Source organism: Thrips palmi, unplaced genomic scaffold, assembly GCF_012932325.1.
Source record: "Thrips palmi isolate BJ-2018 unplaced genomic scaffold, TpBJ-2018v1 HiC_scaffold_19, whole genome shotgun sequence".
Classification (NCBI taxonomy): Eukaryota; Metazoa; Arthropoda; class Insecta; order Thysanoptera; family Thripidae; genus Thrips; species Thrips palmi.
In genome coordinates this window covers 3560849-3578206 of record NW_023144628.1, presented here as the reverse complement: position 1 = coordinate 3578206, position 17358 = coordinate 3560849, and the positions used below count along the sequence as shown (strand labels likewise).

Sequence of the window (17358 nt, the reverse complement as noted above, 5' to 3'; positions counted from 1 at the left end):
CGATAGTCGACTCGATCTGTCACGGCGGGATTTTTGACACTGTGGCGCTGCGCCGCACGGTCCGCCAGATTTTCTTCAGACAGTGGTCGTCTCATCAACCCTCCACTGAAAAGAGAGCATTCCGACGACGCCTCCTAATTGTGTGAGCTGAGCGAGTACTCCGGCTATATCCAGTTAAGGAAATTCACAATTCACAGATAGGGTGAGGGGTGAGGTGGGGAACTGTGAATTATGAATTGTGAAGACTCCCCGCCTCACCCCTCACCCTATCTGTGAATTGTGAATTTTCTTAACTTGATATAGCCTCCAGGCAGGTGGTTTTTGAACCAGTTGAGTTGCCCTTCAATAAAAATGAGCCAAAAGTATGTCAGTGTGTGTGTTAAGTGCGTTTCCATCGTCTCTATAGTAGCACCATTAGTCCCTGCAGTAGTCTAATCAAACGGATTGCCTGGCAAACGGAGCAAGCGCGCTGGGGCTGGCTGGGGGCAGGAGCGGTAGGAGGATCGAGGAGGAATGACTCCGATGACCCCGTCCGAGCCTACGCAACAACTACACGGCTGGCATCATGCTGGCATGGCGGCATGTAGTGCTGGCGGTGTGAATGGGGCCGGGCCGCCCTCCGGCCCAGGCTGCCCCGGCCCGGCTGCCCCCGGCTGCCCCCGGCCCGCAGCCCGCGGTCATGGGGCTAGGGGCGGTAGGGGGCGGCGAGGGGGCGGCGCGAGGCGCGCGGGGGCAGGGCGGCATGGCCGGCAAGGCACTCAGTCTGCGGGCAGCCAGCACGCCGAGAGGCTGCGAGCCGTAGAGGCCGTGGAGTGGCGCGTCAAGTCGCCGAGCACGCGAAGCGCGAAGCACGCGGGGGTGGCCTCGTCTGCCTCGTGGCGTCGCGGAGCGTCGCGGACCTCGAGCCGACAGCGCCGGAACCACCCCCTCCCTCCCAACTAGCGGCGCCCCTGGCGGTGCTGGCGGTGCCACGTGGGGGAGGCACGAGGTTGTCGTCGCGGTGCTCGGGGTGCTCGGTCTCGGCGCCGTGGCGCTACTGAACGGCGGTGGGGACGGCGTCCGAGGCGGGCCTCCTGGCCGCGGCCGCCGCCTGAGCCAAAGACGACCTGGACGGCGCGGTCGACGCCCTGCTCGACGCCCTGCTCGACGCCCTGCTCGATGTCCCTCTCCGAGGCCGTGCGGTCAGAGCGCGTTCGCACGGACTCGCTGACCAGCACCGACACGCAGGCCACGGACATGACCACCCTGAGCGAGATGTCGTCGCTGTCGCGGCCGGGGTCGCGGTCGTCGCACAAGGCGCCGCACCACCCGCACCATCCGCAGCAGCACCACGCCGCGCCGTCACCGTCGCCGCAGCCGCCCGCGCGCAGCCCTCGCGGCCCCGCGCGCCCGCACCACTTCACCTTCGCGACGCAGTTCAGCGACCCGCTGGCGTACGCGTCCAGCGCGAGGGGCAGCTCGTCGCACAGCTACTCCAGCCGACGGTTCTCGGCTGGGGGCGGCAGTGGCGGACCGCCCCCGTGCAGCCCGCGCAGCCCGCGCAGCCCGCGCAGCCCGCGGAGTCCCCGGAGTCCGCGGAGTCCGCGAAGTCCACCGCGCAGCCCCGCCAGCTCGCCCTGCTTCGACTGGGGGGTGACGGCGCCACCATGCGACAAGCTCTCCAGGGGCTCGTCCTCCAAGGGCTCCAAGGGCTCGCCCAAAGGCCACAAGGCGGCCGGCCCGCCGCCTCAACAGGTCGACGGCCAGGGTCAACAGGTGGACGGCGACCCTCATCCTCATCCCGCGTCGCGGTGCAGGCGGTGAGTCCCGAGGCTGCGGTGGGCAGCGCCTGCAGCGGCAGCAGCGCGTCGGCGAGGCGCGCTGGAGGGCGAGGCGGCCTGCGCTGCGCGGCGAGTCATTAGAACGGGGTGGCCAGGCTGGCACTACTACTGGGATGGGATTCGGCGACACGAGCCCATTACCTTCATTGCACTCGTTGCACTTGCAAAGGGCTTCACTCTTTTCCTCCACCCCTGACGGAGGACGAGGCACTTGGGCTCGGCGGGCGCAACGCGTCAGCCCTTCCAGTTTCTTCAAGCCTACTTGCTTTCCCCGCCACTCTGCCACTCTGTCGCGGCCGCCGTTGGCTGTCCTTGCCCCACCGTGCTGTGACTGTTTGCCATCTTCTGCTGTAACGACCCCGGGTCCCGGGCCCCGGGCAAGCCCGCAGTCGGACTGCGCTCAACAAGTGCCTCGAGCAGTCCGCGCTCCGCGCACGCAAGGCGGGCTTGCTGTGCTTGCTGTGCTTGCTGTGCTTGCTGTGTGTCAATCTGGCACTCGCTGTTTTTGAAGCACTGCCGTGCATACAGGGGCAAGCCCGAGGGGACCGAGCACGGCCCTCGCCCTTGGCGCCCTTGGCCCTGCAAACAATGGGAAATGTCATATTTGCGAGATATGGAAAGGAAAGGAGGCCAGCGTCGTCCTCCCGGGGAGTCAGTGGGACCGGGAGGAACTGCCGGTGTAGGCGGAACGGGCGGAGGGAAGGCAGGGGCAGGATTGACGACCTGGCGGCCTGCCCTGCGCGTCCCGCCTCCGGGCCGCCGCCCTCGTCTTCGTCTCCGCCGTCTTCACCGTCTTTACCGTCTTCACCTCGTCCCGAGCGGCAGAGCGGCAGCCCGCCCCACTCCTTTATTCGTCATTCTTTTCAGAGGTTGTCAAGCCGAGCCCGAGACCACCTCAGGCCCTCCAGCAGGCCCTTCAGGCTCCCTTGGCCTTGTGCCTCTGGCGGCCTCTGGGTTTGCTTTCCAGTGCCGTCCAGTGCCTTCCAGGGGGCGTCCCGAGCCGGGCTGGGCGTGCTGGGCCGCGCGGACCCAAGGGCCCCGGGGCCGAGGGCCAACCACCTTCTTGAGTGGGGCACGCCCTGGCCGCTGGCGGCGCTGGCGCCCTGCAGGCGTCTGGCCCTTCCCCCGAGCACCACCATCGCCGCGGCGCGGTCCGGTGTCGGCCGGACACAGCGAAAGAAAAGAATTTGCGGCGCCGACGTATGGCGTGGTGGTAGGCCGCACGAACCGTGTGCGTGTTTGAATTAGTTTTAGTTTGAATCATTGCGCCGCGGTAGAGAGAACTGGCCTATTAAAATGCAAACAAATGCGTGGGGTCTCGCCGACGGCCATTCGCTAGCATTTGAAATTGCTTTTGCACCTCTCTCTGCCGGGATGGAGCCGTCTCCTCTCCGCCACCCCTCTGCGCCCCGGGTGGAGTTACAGCGGGAATTAAACCCTCGGGCTTGCAATAACACGAAGTAATGAAGGCAGGTACTCAAGCACCTAGCGCAGCAGCGCAGCCAGCAGGTGGTGCGGGTGCGGACCCCCGCTGGGTTGCCGAGGCGTGGGGACCTGCCCCGAGGGGTCCCTCACCTCGTCTAGTCAGTGTACCCGTCTATCACTGCCGATCCGTCCTAGACGGCAACGCTGGCAGCAAATTGTGTCGCTTCTTTTTCCACTCTCCTGTCACCGCAGTGTACACCCATTCGGCCTCGCCTGCCTCTCCTCCGTGGAGCGGTGTTCCGCGACGCGGTCCAGACTGCAATCGCGGGCAACTCTTCTTTTCCCTCTCCTGCACCCGTGGGAATCTCGACCAACTGTCGTTTTATTTAACCAACACGGCGTCTAAAACGCAATGTGGAGTATCCCGGCGGTGCCGGGGGACGGGCGACCGGGGTAGCGCGTTCCAGGGGCACCGCCGGCACCGCCCGGGTCGATGGGGGCTCGGGGGCTGCGGAAGGGTCAGTGGGCTAGGCGGCCAGTCCGGTGAGTCCGACGAGTCCGACTGGGCCGGAGTCGGGCTGCAGTGCAGGTGCAGGGCAAGGGGTGCAGGACGGGGTGCAGAGCGCATCGCGCATCAAGGGAGCATTCCACCTTTTCGTTGAAAAGTTAAAAAGCATGCTGCCTTTGGTGCGGTGAGCCAGCACAGTGATGCCGAGAGTCGTTTTCGTCGCTGTCTTCTCCCTCGCACTCATGGGGCGTCGCGCAGAGGTGCAAGAGGGACGCGAGAGACAGAGCTACGGAAACGACGCTCTCGGAATCCCTCTGCAGTGCTCCGCAGGGCGCTCTGTTGACTGTTGGCTCCGTCCGTTTACTTCGACGACGACGGCGCGTGGCGCGCGTGGCTGGCGGCCGTGGCGTTCCGACGACGGACGGCTGCCCATTGGCAGGCAGGCAGGCAGGCGCAGAGTCCGCAGTGCGAGGGCCGCGACGCAGCCAAGTGCGAGGCAGTGATGCGGGTGTCAGGCGGATCAGCGCAGGCGGGCGGGCAGGCGTGCAGGCGTGCAGGCGAGCAGGCGGGCAGGCAGGCGGGCAGGCAGGCAGGCAGGCAGGCAGGCAGGCAGGCAGGCAGGCAGGCAGGGCAGCGGCGGGCAGGCAGGCAGGCAGGCAGGCAGGCAGGCAGGGCAGGCAGGGCAGGCAGGCAGGCAGGCAGGCAGGCAGGCGGGCGGGCAGGCGTGCAGGCGGGCAGGCGAGCAGGCAGGCAGGCAGGCAGGCGGGCAGGCAGTCGGCCCCGTGATGCATCATTACGCAGCTGGCCGATATCAGGGGCGGAGTCACGGAGGGGGAGGGGGTGTTAGTCACGACGATGAGAGCTTGTTTTGCGTCCGTCCACCCAGTGGGGGCGCCCCCACCCACTACCCCAGCGAGCGTTGACTCGACGGGCTTTGGACGCGGGTTTATGTTCACTTCTCGGCTCCTACACACACACATCCATCCACCCACCTACACTTACAGTTACACACTCACACACACACACACACACACATACTACACACACACACACACACACACTACACAAACGCACACGAACGACCGCCCGCACCCGCGCCCACACACGGAAGTGCGGCCTACAAAGCGCATTACCTGGCCATAAAGTTGGCGCCCGCTTCGCCGTTTCGGAACGCCGCGGCGCAGGTCCGTGGCGGGGAGGGGCGGGGCGGGGCGGGGCGGCCGGAGAGGCTGCAAACTGAGTTAGAGCGCTTGTCACGAGGTGTAAAGCGCTTAGGCCCCGACACCGATACGGCGGATTGGCGGAGATGAATCGAGTTTTCGTGTTGCGCGTTTCGTGTACGCGACGTCCCTAATAACCGGGCCGGGGCCGCGGCGCCCCGAACAGGAAGCTCTGCCCGCCAGCCCCGCCAGCCCCGCCAGCCCCGCCAGGTCGGCGACGGCGTCTAGGACGCCCTTTGCATAATGAAGGGGGTGGCTTCGTCGCTGCTCTCGCGGGTCACGCGCGGCCGCGGCCCTGGCAGCGCCATGGCAGCGCCGTGCCGTCGGTGTAACACTGTAACCTCGGTGGCGTCGGTGGCGTGCAAGCGCGGCGACTGGCGGCCACGGTGCTGACGGCGAGGGCGAGGCCGGCGAGGGGCGGCCGGCCGGGCTGACCTCCCGCAACACCCGCAAACACTCTCTGCCTTCCGCAAACAGGCGGGATGTAAAGGAACGCCCCCACCCCGCCTCGCTCTACCGGACGATGCCCACCCCTTCCCCCACCCTTTCCCTTCGCGGCGAAGCGGGCCCGTCCCTAAGCGAGGAAGCCAAACTTTCTTGTTTTTCGAGCAAAGTGGTATTGGCTCTTCGAGGTGGGGCGAGGGCGGGTGAGGCGGGCCGAGGCACGGATAAGTGGCGGTGGGGCCGAGTGGGGCTGGATTCCCTGCCTCGGCCCGACTTGACGGCGAAGACCAACACCGCCAAGCTTGTGCTGACACTTCTCAACTTCGGAGCAAGGCGGTGGCGGTTGGCGACCAGGGACGACGCGACGGTCTCGACGGTCTCGACCGCGGAGGGGAGGAGGAAGCGCGCCTACCCTGGTGCGCTTCAAGGACAGGGACGCGAAGGCGAGGAAAAAAGAAGTCAGTCATCACTCGACAAAACAACACATGGTACCCACAACGGAGTCATATAAAAACATAAAAAATTGAACCCCACGACCCTCTCCCGGCAGTTCGGATGGGAACCTGGTCGAGGGGGAGGGAGAGGTTGGTGAGCCGAAGGAACATCCCTGCGAAAAGAAGGCTGTGGAGGGGTGGTATACTCTTGACGGGACGGTGGGACTCGGAGGATCACGGCGGCCGAGCCATGGCGCCCCGTAAGCCCTCCCTCTCCCACCACGTCCCCTCATGACAGTTTAGCCAGCCGAGAGCTCGGGCGCACCTGCCCGGCCTGCCTGCCGGACTTCTTGGGGTCGCCGGGCGAGCGGGCCAAGGGCCGGGCCAATCAAACGAGCCTGGACGAGTAAACACCGACTCCACGGCCTCAGCGGCCTCTCCGAGTCGTTCCTTCATTCCTGGCGGACAGGTTGACGCAGCGGTTCTCAACCTTTCTCGGCTCGCGACCCCAAATTTGAAGCCAAAAATTTCCGCGACCCCCAGGAAAAATTTCGCGACCCCACGGGACCCCTCCTTTAACATGCCACGGTGTCTGATCCGAGGCGGGCATTTTGCTCCCTCAACGGGCAACTGATCTTTGGACCTTCCTTTAGCATGCCTTTGTTACGGAGTGCAATTATCAGTCTTAGTTTGGGAGCAGTATTGTCTCAAAGTTGGCCAAAACGCTCAGAAATGTCTATGAAAAATCGTGTTTTGGGCTGATTTTAAGCAGCCACAGCGTCTGATCCGAGGCGGGCATTTTGCTCCCTCAACGGGCAGTTGGTCTTTGGACCTTCCTTTAGCATGCCTCTGTTACGGAGTGCGATTATCAGTCTTAGTTTGGGAGCAGTATTGTCTCAAAGTTGGCCGAAACGCTCAGAAATGTCTATGAAAAATCGTGTTTTGGGCCGATTTTAAGCAGCCACTGCGTCTGATCCGAGGCGGGCATTTTGCTCCCTCAACGGGCAGTTGGTCTTTGGACCTTCCTTTAGCATGCCTTTGTTACGGAGTGCAATTTTCAGTCTTAGTTTGAGAGCAGTATTGTCTCAAAGTTGGCCGAAACGCTCAGAAATGTCTATGAAAAATCGTGTTTTGGGCCGATTTTAAGCAGCCACTGCGTCTGATCCGAGGCGGGCATTTTGCTCCCTCAACGGGCAATTGGTCTTTGGACCTTCCTTTAGCATGCCTTTGTTACGGAGTGCGATTATCAGTCTTAGTTTGGGAGCAGTATTGTCTCAAAGTTGACCAAAATAGTCACAACGATTTTTCAAAGACACTTGCGACCGTTTTGATCGACTTTGAGACAATACTGCTCTCAAACTAAGACTGATAATTGCACTCCGTAACAAAGGCATGCTAAAGGAAGGTCCAAAGACCAACTGCCCGTTGAGGGAGCAAAATGCCCGCCTCGGATCAGACGCAGTGGCTGCTTAAAATCGGCCCAAAACACGATTTTTCATAGACATTTCTGAGCGTTTCGGCCAACTTTGAGACAATACTGCTCCCAAACTAAGACTGATAATTGCACTCCGTAACAAAGGCATGCTAAAGGAAGGTCCAAAGACCGATTGCCCTTTGAGGGAGCAAAATGCCCGCCTCGGATCAGACGCAGTGGCTGCTTAAAATCGGCCTAAAACACGACCCCAGCATCGCCGCGACCCCTTAAAAAAATTTCGCGACCCCGCTTGGGGTCGCGACCCTAAGGTTGAGAACCACTGGGTTGACGATTGGTTCTCCCCGATGACCCAGGCTGTTTCTGTCGCCGCAGGTCCACGTCCGACTTGACGGACTTGGAGGACGGCCGCGGGTGCATGACGCCCACCTCGCTGTCGCGGCCGTCGTCCCGGCCGTCGTCGCCGTGCGGCCGCCGCCGCTCCGGCTCCATCAAGGCCGGCAACCTGGCGTACCTGGCGTCGCGGCGCGGCTCCGGGGCGTCCGCGGCCGGGCTGTCCGGCGCCACCTCGCCCGCCGGCTCCATCGAGGACGTGGGCCCGCTCAACTTCAGCGCCAACCCGCGGCAGCGGCAGCGGCGCACGTCCAACTTCCTGGAGCTGCCCGGTGAGTTTCCTTCTCCAGGGTGGGGTCGACGTGGACGTGGTCGTGGTCCCCGGGGAGGCACCGCGATAAGGAATTCATCCCGGCGGCCAGCGCCACGGCATGGCCAGGGCCGTTAAGACCGCGGCCTCCTCCTCCTCCCACACCAGGCAGATCGAAGAACGCGTTCAAAATTAGCCTCCATTTTGGACTTTACGTCGCCAAGGTCCACCATGTCCTGGCCGCTTCCAGATGCCTGGCAGTGGACGTGGTTCTCGGCTGTCGGTCCCGAGGGCCGCTGCCCCAGCACAGCACGGCCCAGCACGGCCGGGCCCCAGCCCAGCAGGCATCTGTTTGTTGGTCCGGCTTCTTAAAAGGCGCTGCAGATACAGCGCGGCATTGTTTGCCGTTGATGCGGACCCCTTTAGGCCCAGCGGCCCAACGGCCCGGCGGCCCGGCGGCCGGCGGCCCGGCAGTGCGTCTTTCTGTCCCTTTTCTCTCGAATGGTCGAATGAAGCTGTCAGGCCGGCCGGGGACGGGGCCAGGGCGGGGACGGCGGGGACGGCCGGCACACCATTGTGCCGCCTCTGCCCTTCCCCTCCTCCCAAGGCCCAAGGCCCAGGGCGGGCGGGGTGCAGGCCGAAGGTCCGAGGGTCCGAGGGAAGGACTCGGCGCTACAATTTCAATTCAATGTCCACCTGATCAACTCGTCTGCCTTGCTTGCAGCCCTTTGGCCGCCTTTGGCCCTTCCCCCGCATCCTGCGCCACCCAGCCAGGGCCCTGGCAGCCTTGGCCACCACCCCCTTCCTCTCCTTCCTCTTCGGCCATCTCTCTCGACTGCCTCCAGGTGCACCCCTGCCCTTCTCCCCAAATGGCCTGCTGGTGTGGGTCTCTGCCAGCAGAGCCTCTCTGCTTCCGAGTAGGCGGTCCCTCTCTCTGCCGCACTCGTGGGGCGTGCGGATGCGCGAGAGAGACACGGCCGACGCGGCCTGTCTCTCGGAATGGGCCTGCTGCTGGCAGAGCCCGGCAGAGCCCGGCAGAGCCTCCCCGGTGGACTTGGCTTATCACGTCCCGGGTTGGTGTCGACCGGGGTCGCCCCAGTGGACATGGTCACTGGAGGTGGGGCGGAGCGGCCCACCCGCCCTGGACCGGGACGGCCCTCTGCACTGCAAAAAAAGGTCTCTCAATGGACACTGATGAAGCCCCGGGGAAAACGTGTCCGTTCCTTCTTGTTGCGTCGCTTGGCAGCGCTTGGCAGCGCTTGGTCGGGTGCACTGCAAAGCCAGACGTGTCACTGGCCGAGGCAGCCAAGTCCGACCGCCATGCCAGTAGCGCTTCCGGGAGCGCAGCAGACAGAAAAACGAAAAACGAAGAACAGGGAACACACGATGGCAGACGCGGCAAAAGGGGAAACGTGACTCGTTTTGGCGGTATAAACCGTTTTCGCGACGGACAGCCGGCGGGCATTCGTGATTCATGGCCTTCATGGCCGTGTTCCGGATCAGCATCAATAACCCGTCGCGCGGGGCGTGGCGGCGTGGCGGTGTGGCGGCGGCCAGTGAGGTGGACCCTTGGAGGCAACCGGCCAGCCAGCCAGCCAGGACAAGCTGTTAGGGAAAGAGGGATGGTCCAGCAAGAACAAAGAAACCCCGATAAAATGATGGAAAAGGACGCAAACAAAATCAAATAAATATAAGCGAACGGGAGCTAGGACGAATCGAACTGTCATCGGCTAATCCTTGCTGAGGTAATCCCGATGAACTTTGCAGTCCCCACACCACAGACAGACAAAATGGGAGAAATAAATCAATAAATAAATAAATACAAACAGAGAGAAAGAGAAAAGTTGGAAACCAATGGGCGGCCCTGCCCCGCCCTGCCCCGCCCTGCCCTCGGCCCGGACGACTGAACCGTAGTGGCGACAGTATTGACAGCGCTTGTCCAGGGATTTGTGGATTTGTGTGCCGCCCGTCGCGGCTCTGCACGGAAAAACGGGGAACACTGGGCCGCGGCCGTCCCTGTCCGTGTGGCACTCCGCGCGGGCCGGCGAGTGCGAGCGAGACAGAGACAGGGGCGGGGATTACGACCTCCACGCGGAATCGCGCGCTCGCGCCTCCACGCGTGGGAGTGTCGTCCGTCATCGTCCTGCCCGACGGCTGGTTGCGGATTCGCCGGATTCCGACGCGGGTGGCGATGTCAACCAATGGCAACCTCTGTGCATAAAGCGACGACAGTGTGATGGAAGCGCGGCGGAGCGGAGCTTTTGAATCCGAAATTCTTTTGGTTCGGCTGTCGCGAGCCGCGTGGCCGTGGCCGCGTGGGTTGGGGCGTCCAGTGTCCCCGCCTACGGCGTCACGTTCGAGCCGCCGCGCGTGCCACGCTTTAATCTTTTACTTTGACTTTTTAGAACAAAATTGGGCCACTTTTGGCGCGCAGGTGTCGTGTTTCGCGCGCGGCGGAATCGCGCCACTTGGAGAGTGGCCGCCCCGGCGCCCCACAGCCCGGCGTCCGAGACAGGGCCATTGCTTGGAGATGGGGAGCGAACGGCCTCGTCGGGCCTCGTCGGGCTGGGGGCTTATGTCGTCCTGGAGCCGCCGTCCCAGCGCCGTGCCGCCCAATGGGTGCCGCAGAGCCCCGGCAGCGCGCCGCCCTTGCCCCCCCCCCCCCCTCGGCCGCCGCAGTGAGGGGCGGCACCGCGGCGCTGGAAGGGACGGGGAGGGGTATGGAAAGCGGGGAGACACGCACACGCACGAACACACGCACGGCACTCCTTTCAAGAACAATCTCGCCGTCGCGCACCCCGCCCCCGAACACGTTGTAGAGAAAATAGCCAGGAAATTGGTCAAGCCCTGCCCTGCATCCGGGCGCGAAGCTCCCTCTCCGTCGTCGTCCTCCCCTCCGGCCACATCGTTTTCGCGGTGCGCGCGTGGAGCGCTATTGTTGGCGCGAGCACGGCGAGCGGTTGGCACGGTGCTGGCCGGTGCTGGCCGTGGTCGACGAGGGCACGAACCAAACCAGGCTGCGGATCAAACACCACCACCCCTGCTCGGCTGCAATTTCCGCGGCGCTCGAATTCGAACGTCAATTAACGCAGCGCTGCGCTCGGGCAATCCATCGTTGTATTGTTTTCCGGCCGAAGTCAATTCATCACCACGTGGAGGGGGGACTCGCGGTGACATTCCGCAGTCCACCAGGGCGGCGGCGCGGCAGCGCCCTGGTGCCCCACATTCTGGACGAGGGAAGGGGGAAGGGGCTTCCAAGCGCCAAAGAGCGCCGGATGAGGAGGGGCTCGCGGAGGGGCTCGCGCGAAAGGGGGGGGGGGAGGCCGATTAGGAGTGGCGCCGCTTCCTGCTTTGTCATTCGACGGCGTCCCGGCGGCAACCCGACGGCCCCGACGACGAACCCACGGCGACCCGACGGCGGCGACCCGACGCCGCGGCCGCGGCGCTTTGCGCAGGCATTGTCGGGGCCGCCGTTTGATTATTTGGATCCGCCATAGCACGCGGTGCATAACCTCCGCCCCCTCCACACAGACATACTGGAGCGGCCAGTGCCCCGTCTTGTATCGACCGCGCGTTTACTGCACTTTTATGTCATTCAGATAGCGGTTCGGCCCGTCCGGCCCGTCCCTCCCCCGGGGCCGTCCGTAAGGCCGTAAGGCAACCGATCGGTTCTCCGCTTTGGCGCGCTGACTCGCAGCGCTCGCAGGCAGGCCAAGGCAGGCGTGATGGGCAGCCCCAAACACGGGGGCAGACAGCCACAAACAAATGTTGCACTCGCGCACAGGCGCGCACACACATACGCATTGGTACACGCGCGCCTTCGTCTTAGCCCTGCTAAAAGGAAGCAGCAACCAAAAGCGGCTGTCTTTTTCTCGTAAAAAAAAATATTGAGCATGTCACCGGCGCTGACTATAAAAGAATGAAATTCCTCTAAACCATCTTTGATTTTGATTCTCGTTTCCATCGAGGGTCGACTTTGCCTTTCGAGAGCCGCTCGTCGATTGTCTTTTGCGGTGTCGCCTTTCTTTTTATTCCCGCCTTTATTGCCTGGCGCCATGCTTGATGCCTTGATGGCGGCTCGGCCGCCCTGCCGCCCTGCCGCCTTGGCCCGGTGCCGCGGTGTGGTGCGTCACGGCCTAGCCGGCCCTCGCCCCGGCGCGCCCTCGGCCTGGCCTAGGTGGGGCCGGTGGGGCCGCGGGGCCGGTGGGGCGGACACTGTTAAAAAGCGGTCGATGCGAGCGCGCCCGCAGGCTGTCGCCGACCCTCTACCTTGTCAATTTAACGACTTCCCACGCAAAAAGCAGGGAGACAGAGAGAGGGCTGGCGGCCAAGTAACATCCCGCAGCAAGTCTGCCCGGGGATCCCCCACCGGTTGCGAATAATTAATGGTCCCATTTGCTTTCTATTTGGCTTGAATTTGAACAGGGTGGGCATGACGCGGCGAAAGGTTGACAGAGGATGAATGGATCCAGGTAAAGAGAGCATCCCTCCTCCCGGCCGGGCGCGCCCCCCTCGCCCCCCTCCCCACTCGTTTGCTCGGCCGGAGTTTGGGCCAATCCTTTCAGGTTCCGCGGAAAAGGGCGGCAGAGACAGGACAGGCGGGGCTGCGCTGCCTGCGCCTCGCTGCGTCATGGCGGCGCGCTGGCCGCGGTTAGGTGGAGCCGAGAAGGCGCAGCGCCGCCGCCAAACTTTCAATGGAAGTTGCGGCATAAACTTTGGGGGGAAAAATAAAGAAAGGAAGAAGAGAGCGCAGCATTCCGGCCGCGGAATAAGGAGAACGAGGTGCTGTTGTGGAGCGGCCCGGCCGGCACAGTCACAGGGCGGTGAGCACGGGGGCCGGCCCGGCCTCCCATTTGGATGGGCACTGCCAGCACTGCGGAGACGAGACTAATTTGGAAACACTTGCGGCCGTCCCGACTGGCGGGGCCGGCGGGGCCTCGGGCGGGGCTCAGGGCTGATGGCTCCCGATGGCTCCCAATCACCCGGTCCCATTAATCTCTGCGAACAAAACGCGCTGCTCGCAGCGGATGACGGGCTGGCTGGGTTGGCTGGGCTGGCTCTCCGGCCGGAAGTGGCATCCTGAAAGGACTGCCAGGACTGCCTGGACTGCCAGCCCCTCCGGGCCGGCTTTGCTTTAAATCTGTCCCATTCACCTGTGACGTTGGCGCCGCCCGGGCCGCTCTTTAATTTCGGAATGATCCCCGAGGCGGAGGGCGCGCTGCCGGCTGCTCTCTGCTCTGCTCACCCTTTGGGGGTTCGTCTTCCAGCTAATGACCCGTCTCCCCCCGTCGGGCGAATCCAGGCCCCCCGGCCGTCCCTCGGCCACTCTTTAATTCCGTTTTCGGCGCCAAGATGGAGCGGGCCGGGCGAGGGGCCGGGTGACAGACACCCCCGCCGTCGTCGGGGTCGAAGGTCAAAGCGACCGGCGGGTCCTGTCTCGGCCTCGCCGCGCCTCGCCGCCGAGCTCTCTAATTCGGGCCCTCTAATCCGGACGTTTTTTCTCCTTGCTAATGTTGTTTTCGCGTGTTTTTAGTTTTTCGCCCTGTAAAGTCGTTAACGCGTGCCCGAGTCGCAGGCGAGTCGCAGGCAACCTGTTAGCAGTGCCCCCGCCGCTTGCCTCGCCTCGGCGCGCCTCACGCCTCCAGCCGGGCGTCGTAATGAGTGTATTGATTTGAACCTGCAGCCGCCTCGCCCCAGCGCCCCAGCGCCTCTGCCTCGAGGCAGGGGGCCGAGGGCCGGTGGACCCGAACGCGGCATTCTTTTATTCCCGCCGATCGGAACAGCGACGACTCCACACGCCCGTCGACCGGCGTGCGCGCTTCGGTTTGAGTCGCGTTTGAGAGAGGAGCGCCTTCGCGGTCTTTCAATGCATTTAAATGACGTCATCAGCGCGCTGCCGCTTCATCCTCGCGCCGAAAGCCGCGCCACGGACCCCCCCCCCCTCCCCCGCCCCCGTCGCGACGGCTCCAGAAGACAGCCGTCGGCGTGCGGTCCGTGACGAGGTCCGTGACGACCTCGGTGACGACCGACGCGCTGCCCTGGCGGACGAGGCCGCGGTCGACGCGGTGCGACGGCGTGGCGGTCCGCGGTTCCACCACCACACGCGCGTGTCTGCGTTCCGCGGACGGGGATCGCGTCAACGGGGACCATCATCACGTGCCGGACGCGACGCGTGATGGCCTATTTACGGCCGGTTTATGCTGGGCTTGAGCGCCGTGTGTGTGTGTGTGTGTACGCCTGTCCCGAATGGGCCCTTTGTGGAGGAGGCTACTTACGCCGCGGAGGCTGGGCGGGCGCCGCTTGCGTCGCTTGAAACAGCAGACTGATTCCGAGGGGTCGCGTCGTCGCCCTGTCGCTGTCGCACTCATTCGGGGACGTCCCGCAGGGGTGCGAGAGAGACAGAGCGACGGGGGACGGCTCTTCGCAACCGCTCGCTAGAAGGGGAGGCTCAGGCTCACCTGTTGGAGCGCAGCCCGCCCGAAAGGCTGCTGAATTTTTCATCGTCCCGAGCATTAGCCCCCTCTCCCGGGAGGCTGCGCTAGGCTGCGGCCGACCTCATCGCCGCCATGGCGGCCATGGCCACGCCGAGGGACCGCGGGGACTCGCGCAAAACGCGCCACTCGGCCAAAGAGACGCGCTGGCGACACGGCCGAGGCAAAACAGTGAGGCGGTGCAAGCCAGGCGGGAAGCCAGGCGAGCAGAGCACACGGCAAGCGTCGCTGCGGCTCGTTGCCGCCGTCACCGCGTGCGGCCCGCTGCTGCTGAAAGAGCCGCGCTATGAGAAATTCATCGGCCGTCTTGTTGGCGCGCCGTCCCCGCCGCCCGCGCCGACAGAGCAGTCGTTTGCTGCATTATTGAGGAGAGGGATTTGGGCTCGAGGGAGCAGCAGGGCGCGCGCACACACACGCGCGGCCGCACATGCATACACACTCGCACACACACACACACGTGCAGACAGACACACGCGCGCACGCGGGCGTTCACACCAACACGCACTCACACACTGCGTCAGGTCAAAAGCAGGAGGAACAGCGTCGGGTTTAGTCAAGCGCGCAGGCCGCCTGTGAGGCGGGCCGCACTGCCGCAGCGCTGCGCGGCGTGGTGCCTACCCTGGCTTCGACGGGCGCTCTCCGCTGCCGACCGCCCGCGCTGCTGGTGATGCTGGCCATGCTCTCGATACTCACCCCCTCTCTCACTCACACTCACACACACGCACACACGCGTCGGAAAGTGAATGGGAAGGCGGCGCCGCAAGTTCTAATGGAGCGCGGCCACGGCCGGGCCACGGCCAGGCCACCGCCTTCCTCACTTTCGAACTCGCACCTCCTTCCCACTTGCCACACCCACGGCACTGCGAGGCAAAGCGAGGCGAGGCGAGGCGAGGCCCCTCCCTCGGGCCGGGGGCACGGCCAGCCAGCCAGCCAGCCAGCCAGCCAAGCGGCTCGCCGCGCCAGTCCGCGCGCCGCACCCTTCTTTCTATATGATAGATTTTCGGCACACACAAAACGCTGAAGGAATTCGTAATGAAGGAGGGTTGCGCCGGGAAAGCGGAGCCGAGCGGAGCCATGCGGAGCAGTGCGGAGCCCGTCTGGCAGCGGAGCCAGCGCCCGCAGCGGTTTGTTGTGCGCGATTGTGTGTGTGTGTGTGTGTGTGTGTGTGTGTGTGCGCGCGCGTGTGTGCAGTTGGGGTTGTTGTCATTCATGCCGAGAGGAGCTGTGCCGTTTTTCTGCCGTTCGTTATCGCGCTGCAAATTGGATCAAGAGCTTGATTCGGGTGTGTCGAGCGCGCGCCCTGGGAATTGCTATGGCCGCGCCGTGCCGTGCCGTGCCGTGCCGTGGCGACGCGCGCGATTGTCCGGGGCATAACGGAGGGGCGGGCGAGGTCGCCTGTCCCATCAGGTGGCCGGGCGTCGCGTCGCGTTTCCGACCCGCTCCTACTTCCGGCATGTCGGGTGGAGGCACCCTGCCTGCCTCGGCCTGCCTCGCCGAGGAGCAGGGAACGGAGCAAGGGGAGGGGCGCCGGAATAAATTTGGGCCTGTGTGTCTGTGTACGTGCGTGTGTGTGTGTGTGTGAGGTAACGACCCCGCCCGATGACGTCACGCTGCGCGTGATTTCGCGCTGGTTTCATTATTTCAAATTTAACTGCGCGTTAGCCACTCCCGCGCGCTTCCCCCGGGCTTCCCCGCCGGCCCGGCTCCCCCCGCCCAGCCGAGCGATATTCGACCATTTTCATCGCCATTCACCATCGAATCCGTTGCGAGTGGGGGTAGGGCTGTTGGTGCGATTTAATATCCGCCACGCGCGCGCGCGCACACATTCACACTCACACACGCACACACGCGCAACGGCACTCTCCGCGGCTTCCGAGGCACCAGGTGGCTTCGAACAACGCGCCAACAAGTATCCCGCATCGCTCCAGCTCCAGCGAGCTACAGGCGGCGGGGCTGCGACGCGGTGCCTTGGGTCCGGGATGACGAAGGACCACTTGTTGTTGTTGTTGTTGTTGTTGTTGTTGTTGTTTTTGCTGCTACTGCTGCATGTATCATCCACATTTGGGAAAGAAATCTTTAAAAATTGGGTAAATTTGGGTTCCTTGCCCGAAATTTGAGTCCATGATTGTGACTCTTTCGTTCTCAGTGTTACGGTGTACTTTATGTATAACGGCGCGTGTTTTTATCATCTTCCTCTTATTCCGACTTGGAAAATTAATTAACAACTTTGAGCGCGCGAGGGGGGCGCCCAGCGGGGAACCCAGGAGCGAGAGAGAGAGAGAGAGAGAGAGAGAGAGAGAGAGAGAGAGAGAGAGAGAGAGAGAGAGAGAGAGAGAGAGAGAGAGAGAGAGAGAGGTAAGACGGGAATGGACCCACCGACCGAAACTTGCAGGGAGACTGCCTTGCCCTGAAGCTTCCTGGAAACAGGTGGGCGCGCTGTTGAACGGGGCGGCGGCGCTCCTTCCGACCTCAACGCGCCGAACGGATCAGTTTTTCATCCTCGAATAACCGATCAACAATCTCCATCTTCGAAGTGGCGAGAGGCGCCGCTCCACTGAATCCAAGGTCTCGCCCCAGCCGCCCGGCTCCACCCCGCCCCGCCCCGCCCCGCCCCGCCCCGCCCCGCCCGCCCGCCAGGACGAACTTCCCTGCCAGACGTGGCGCGCTCATTAGGGCGTCGGCAAAAGCGGGGCGCCACTAAACAGGCGTGCCAACAGTGGCAGCGAGACCGCCACTCACTCACTCTCTCACTTACACACTCTCGAGGCACTCACGCACTCGCTCGCGCGACAGCAAGTTTGGCGGGCCGGGCAGAGCGCAGCAGAGCGCCTGGCTGCGTTGCCTCTCCCACTGGCTGGCTGGCTGGGTTGTTGTTGTTGTTGTTGTAGCTGCTGTTGTTGTCGTTGCGCACTCCGACCTGCCCTTAAGTGAGACACACGGC

General features: G+C 63.8%; 1 protein-coding gene across 1 annotated transcript in view; it reads left to right on the top strand.

Moving 5' to 3' along the window:
• Positions 1-351: 351 nt before the first annotated feature.
• The window catches only part of LOC117646236, a 46953-nt gene continuing 29946 nt past the window's right edge, over positions 352-17358 (top strand). Inside the window, exons 1-3 of the mRNA XM_034387069.1 lie at positions 352-362; positions 1602-1799; positions 7659-7948. Of these exons, the coding sequence (XP_034242960.1) occupies positions 352-362; positions 1602-1799; positions 7659-7948 (499 nt within the window). The remainder of the gene's footprint in view (positions 363-1601; positions 1800-7658; positions 7949-17358) is intronic.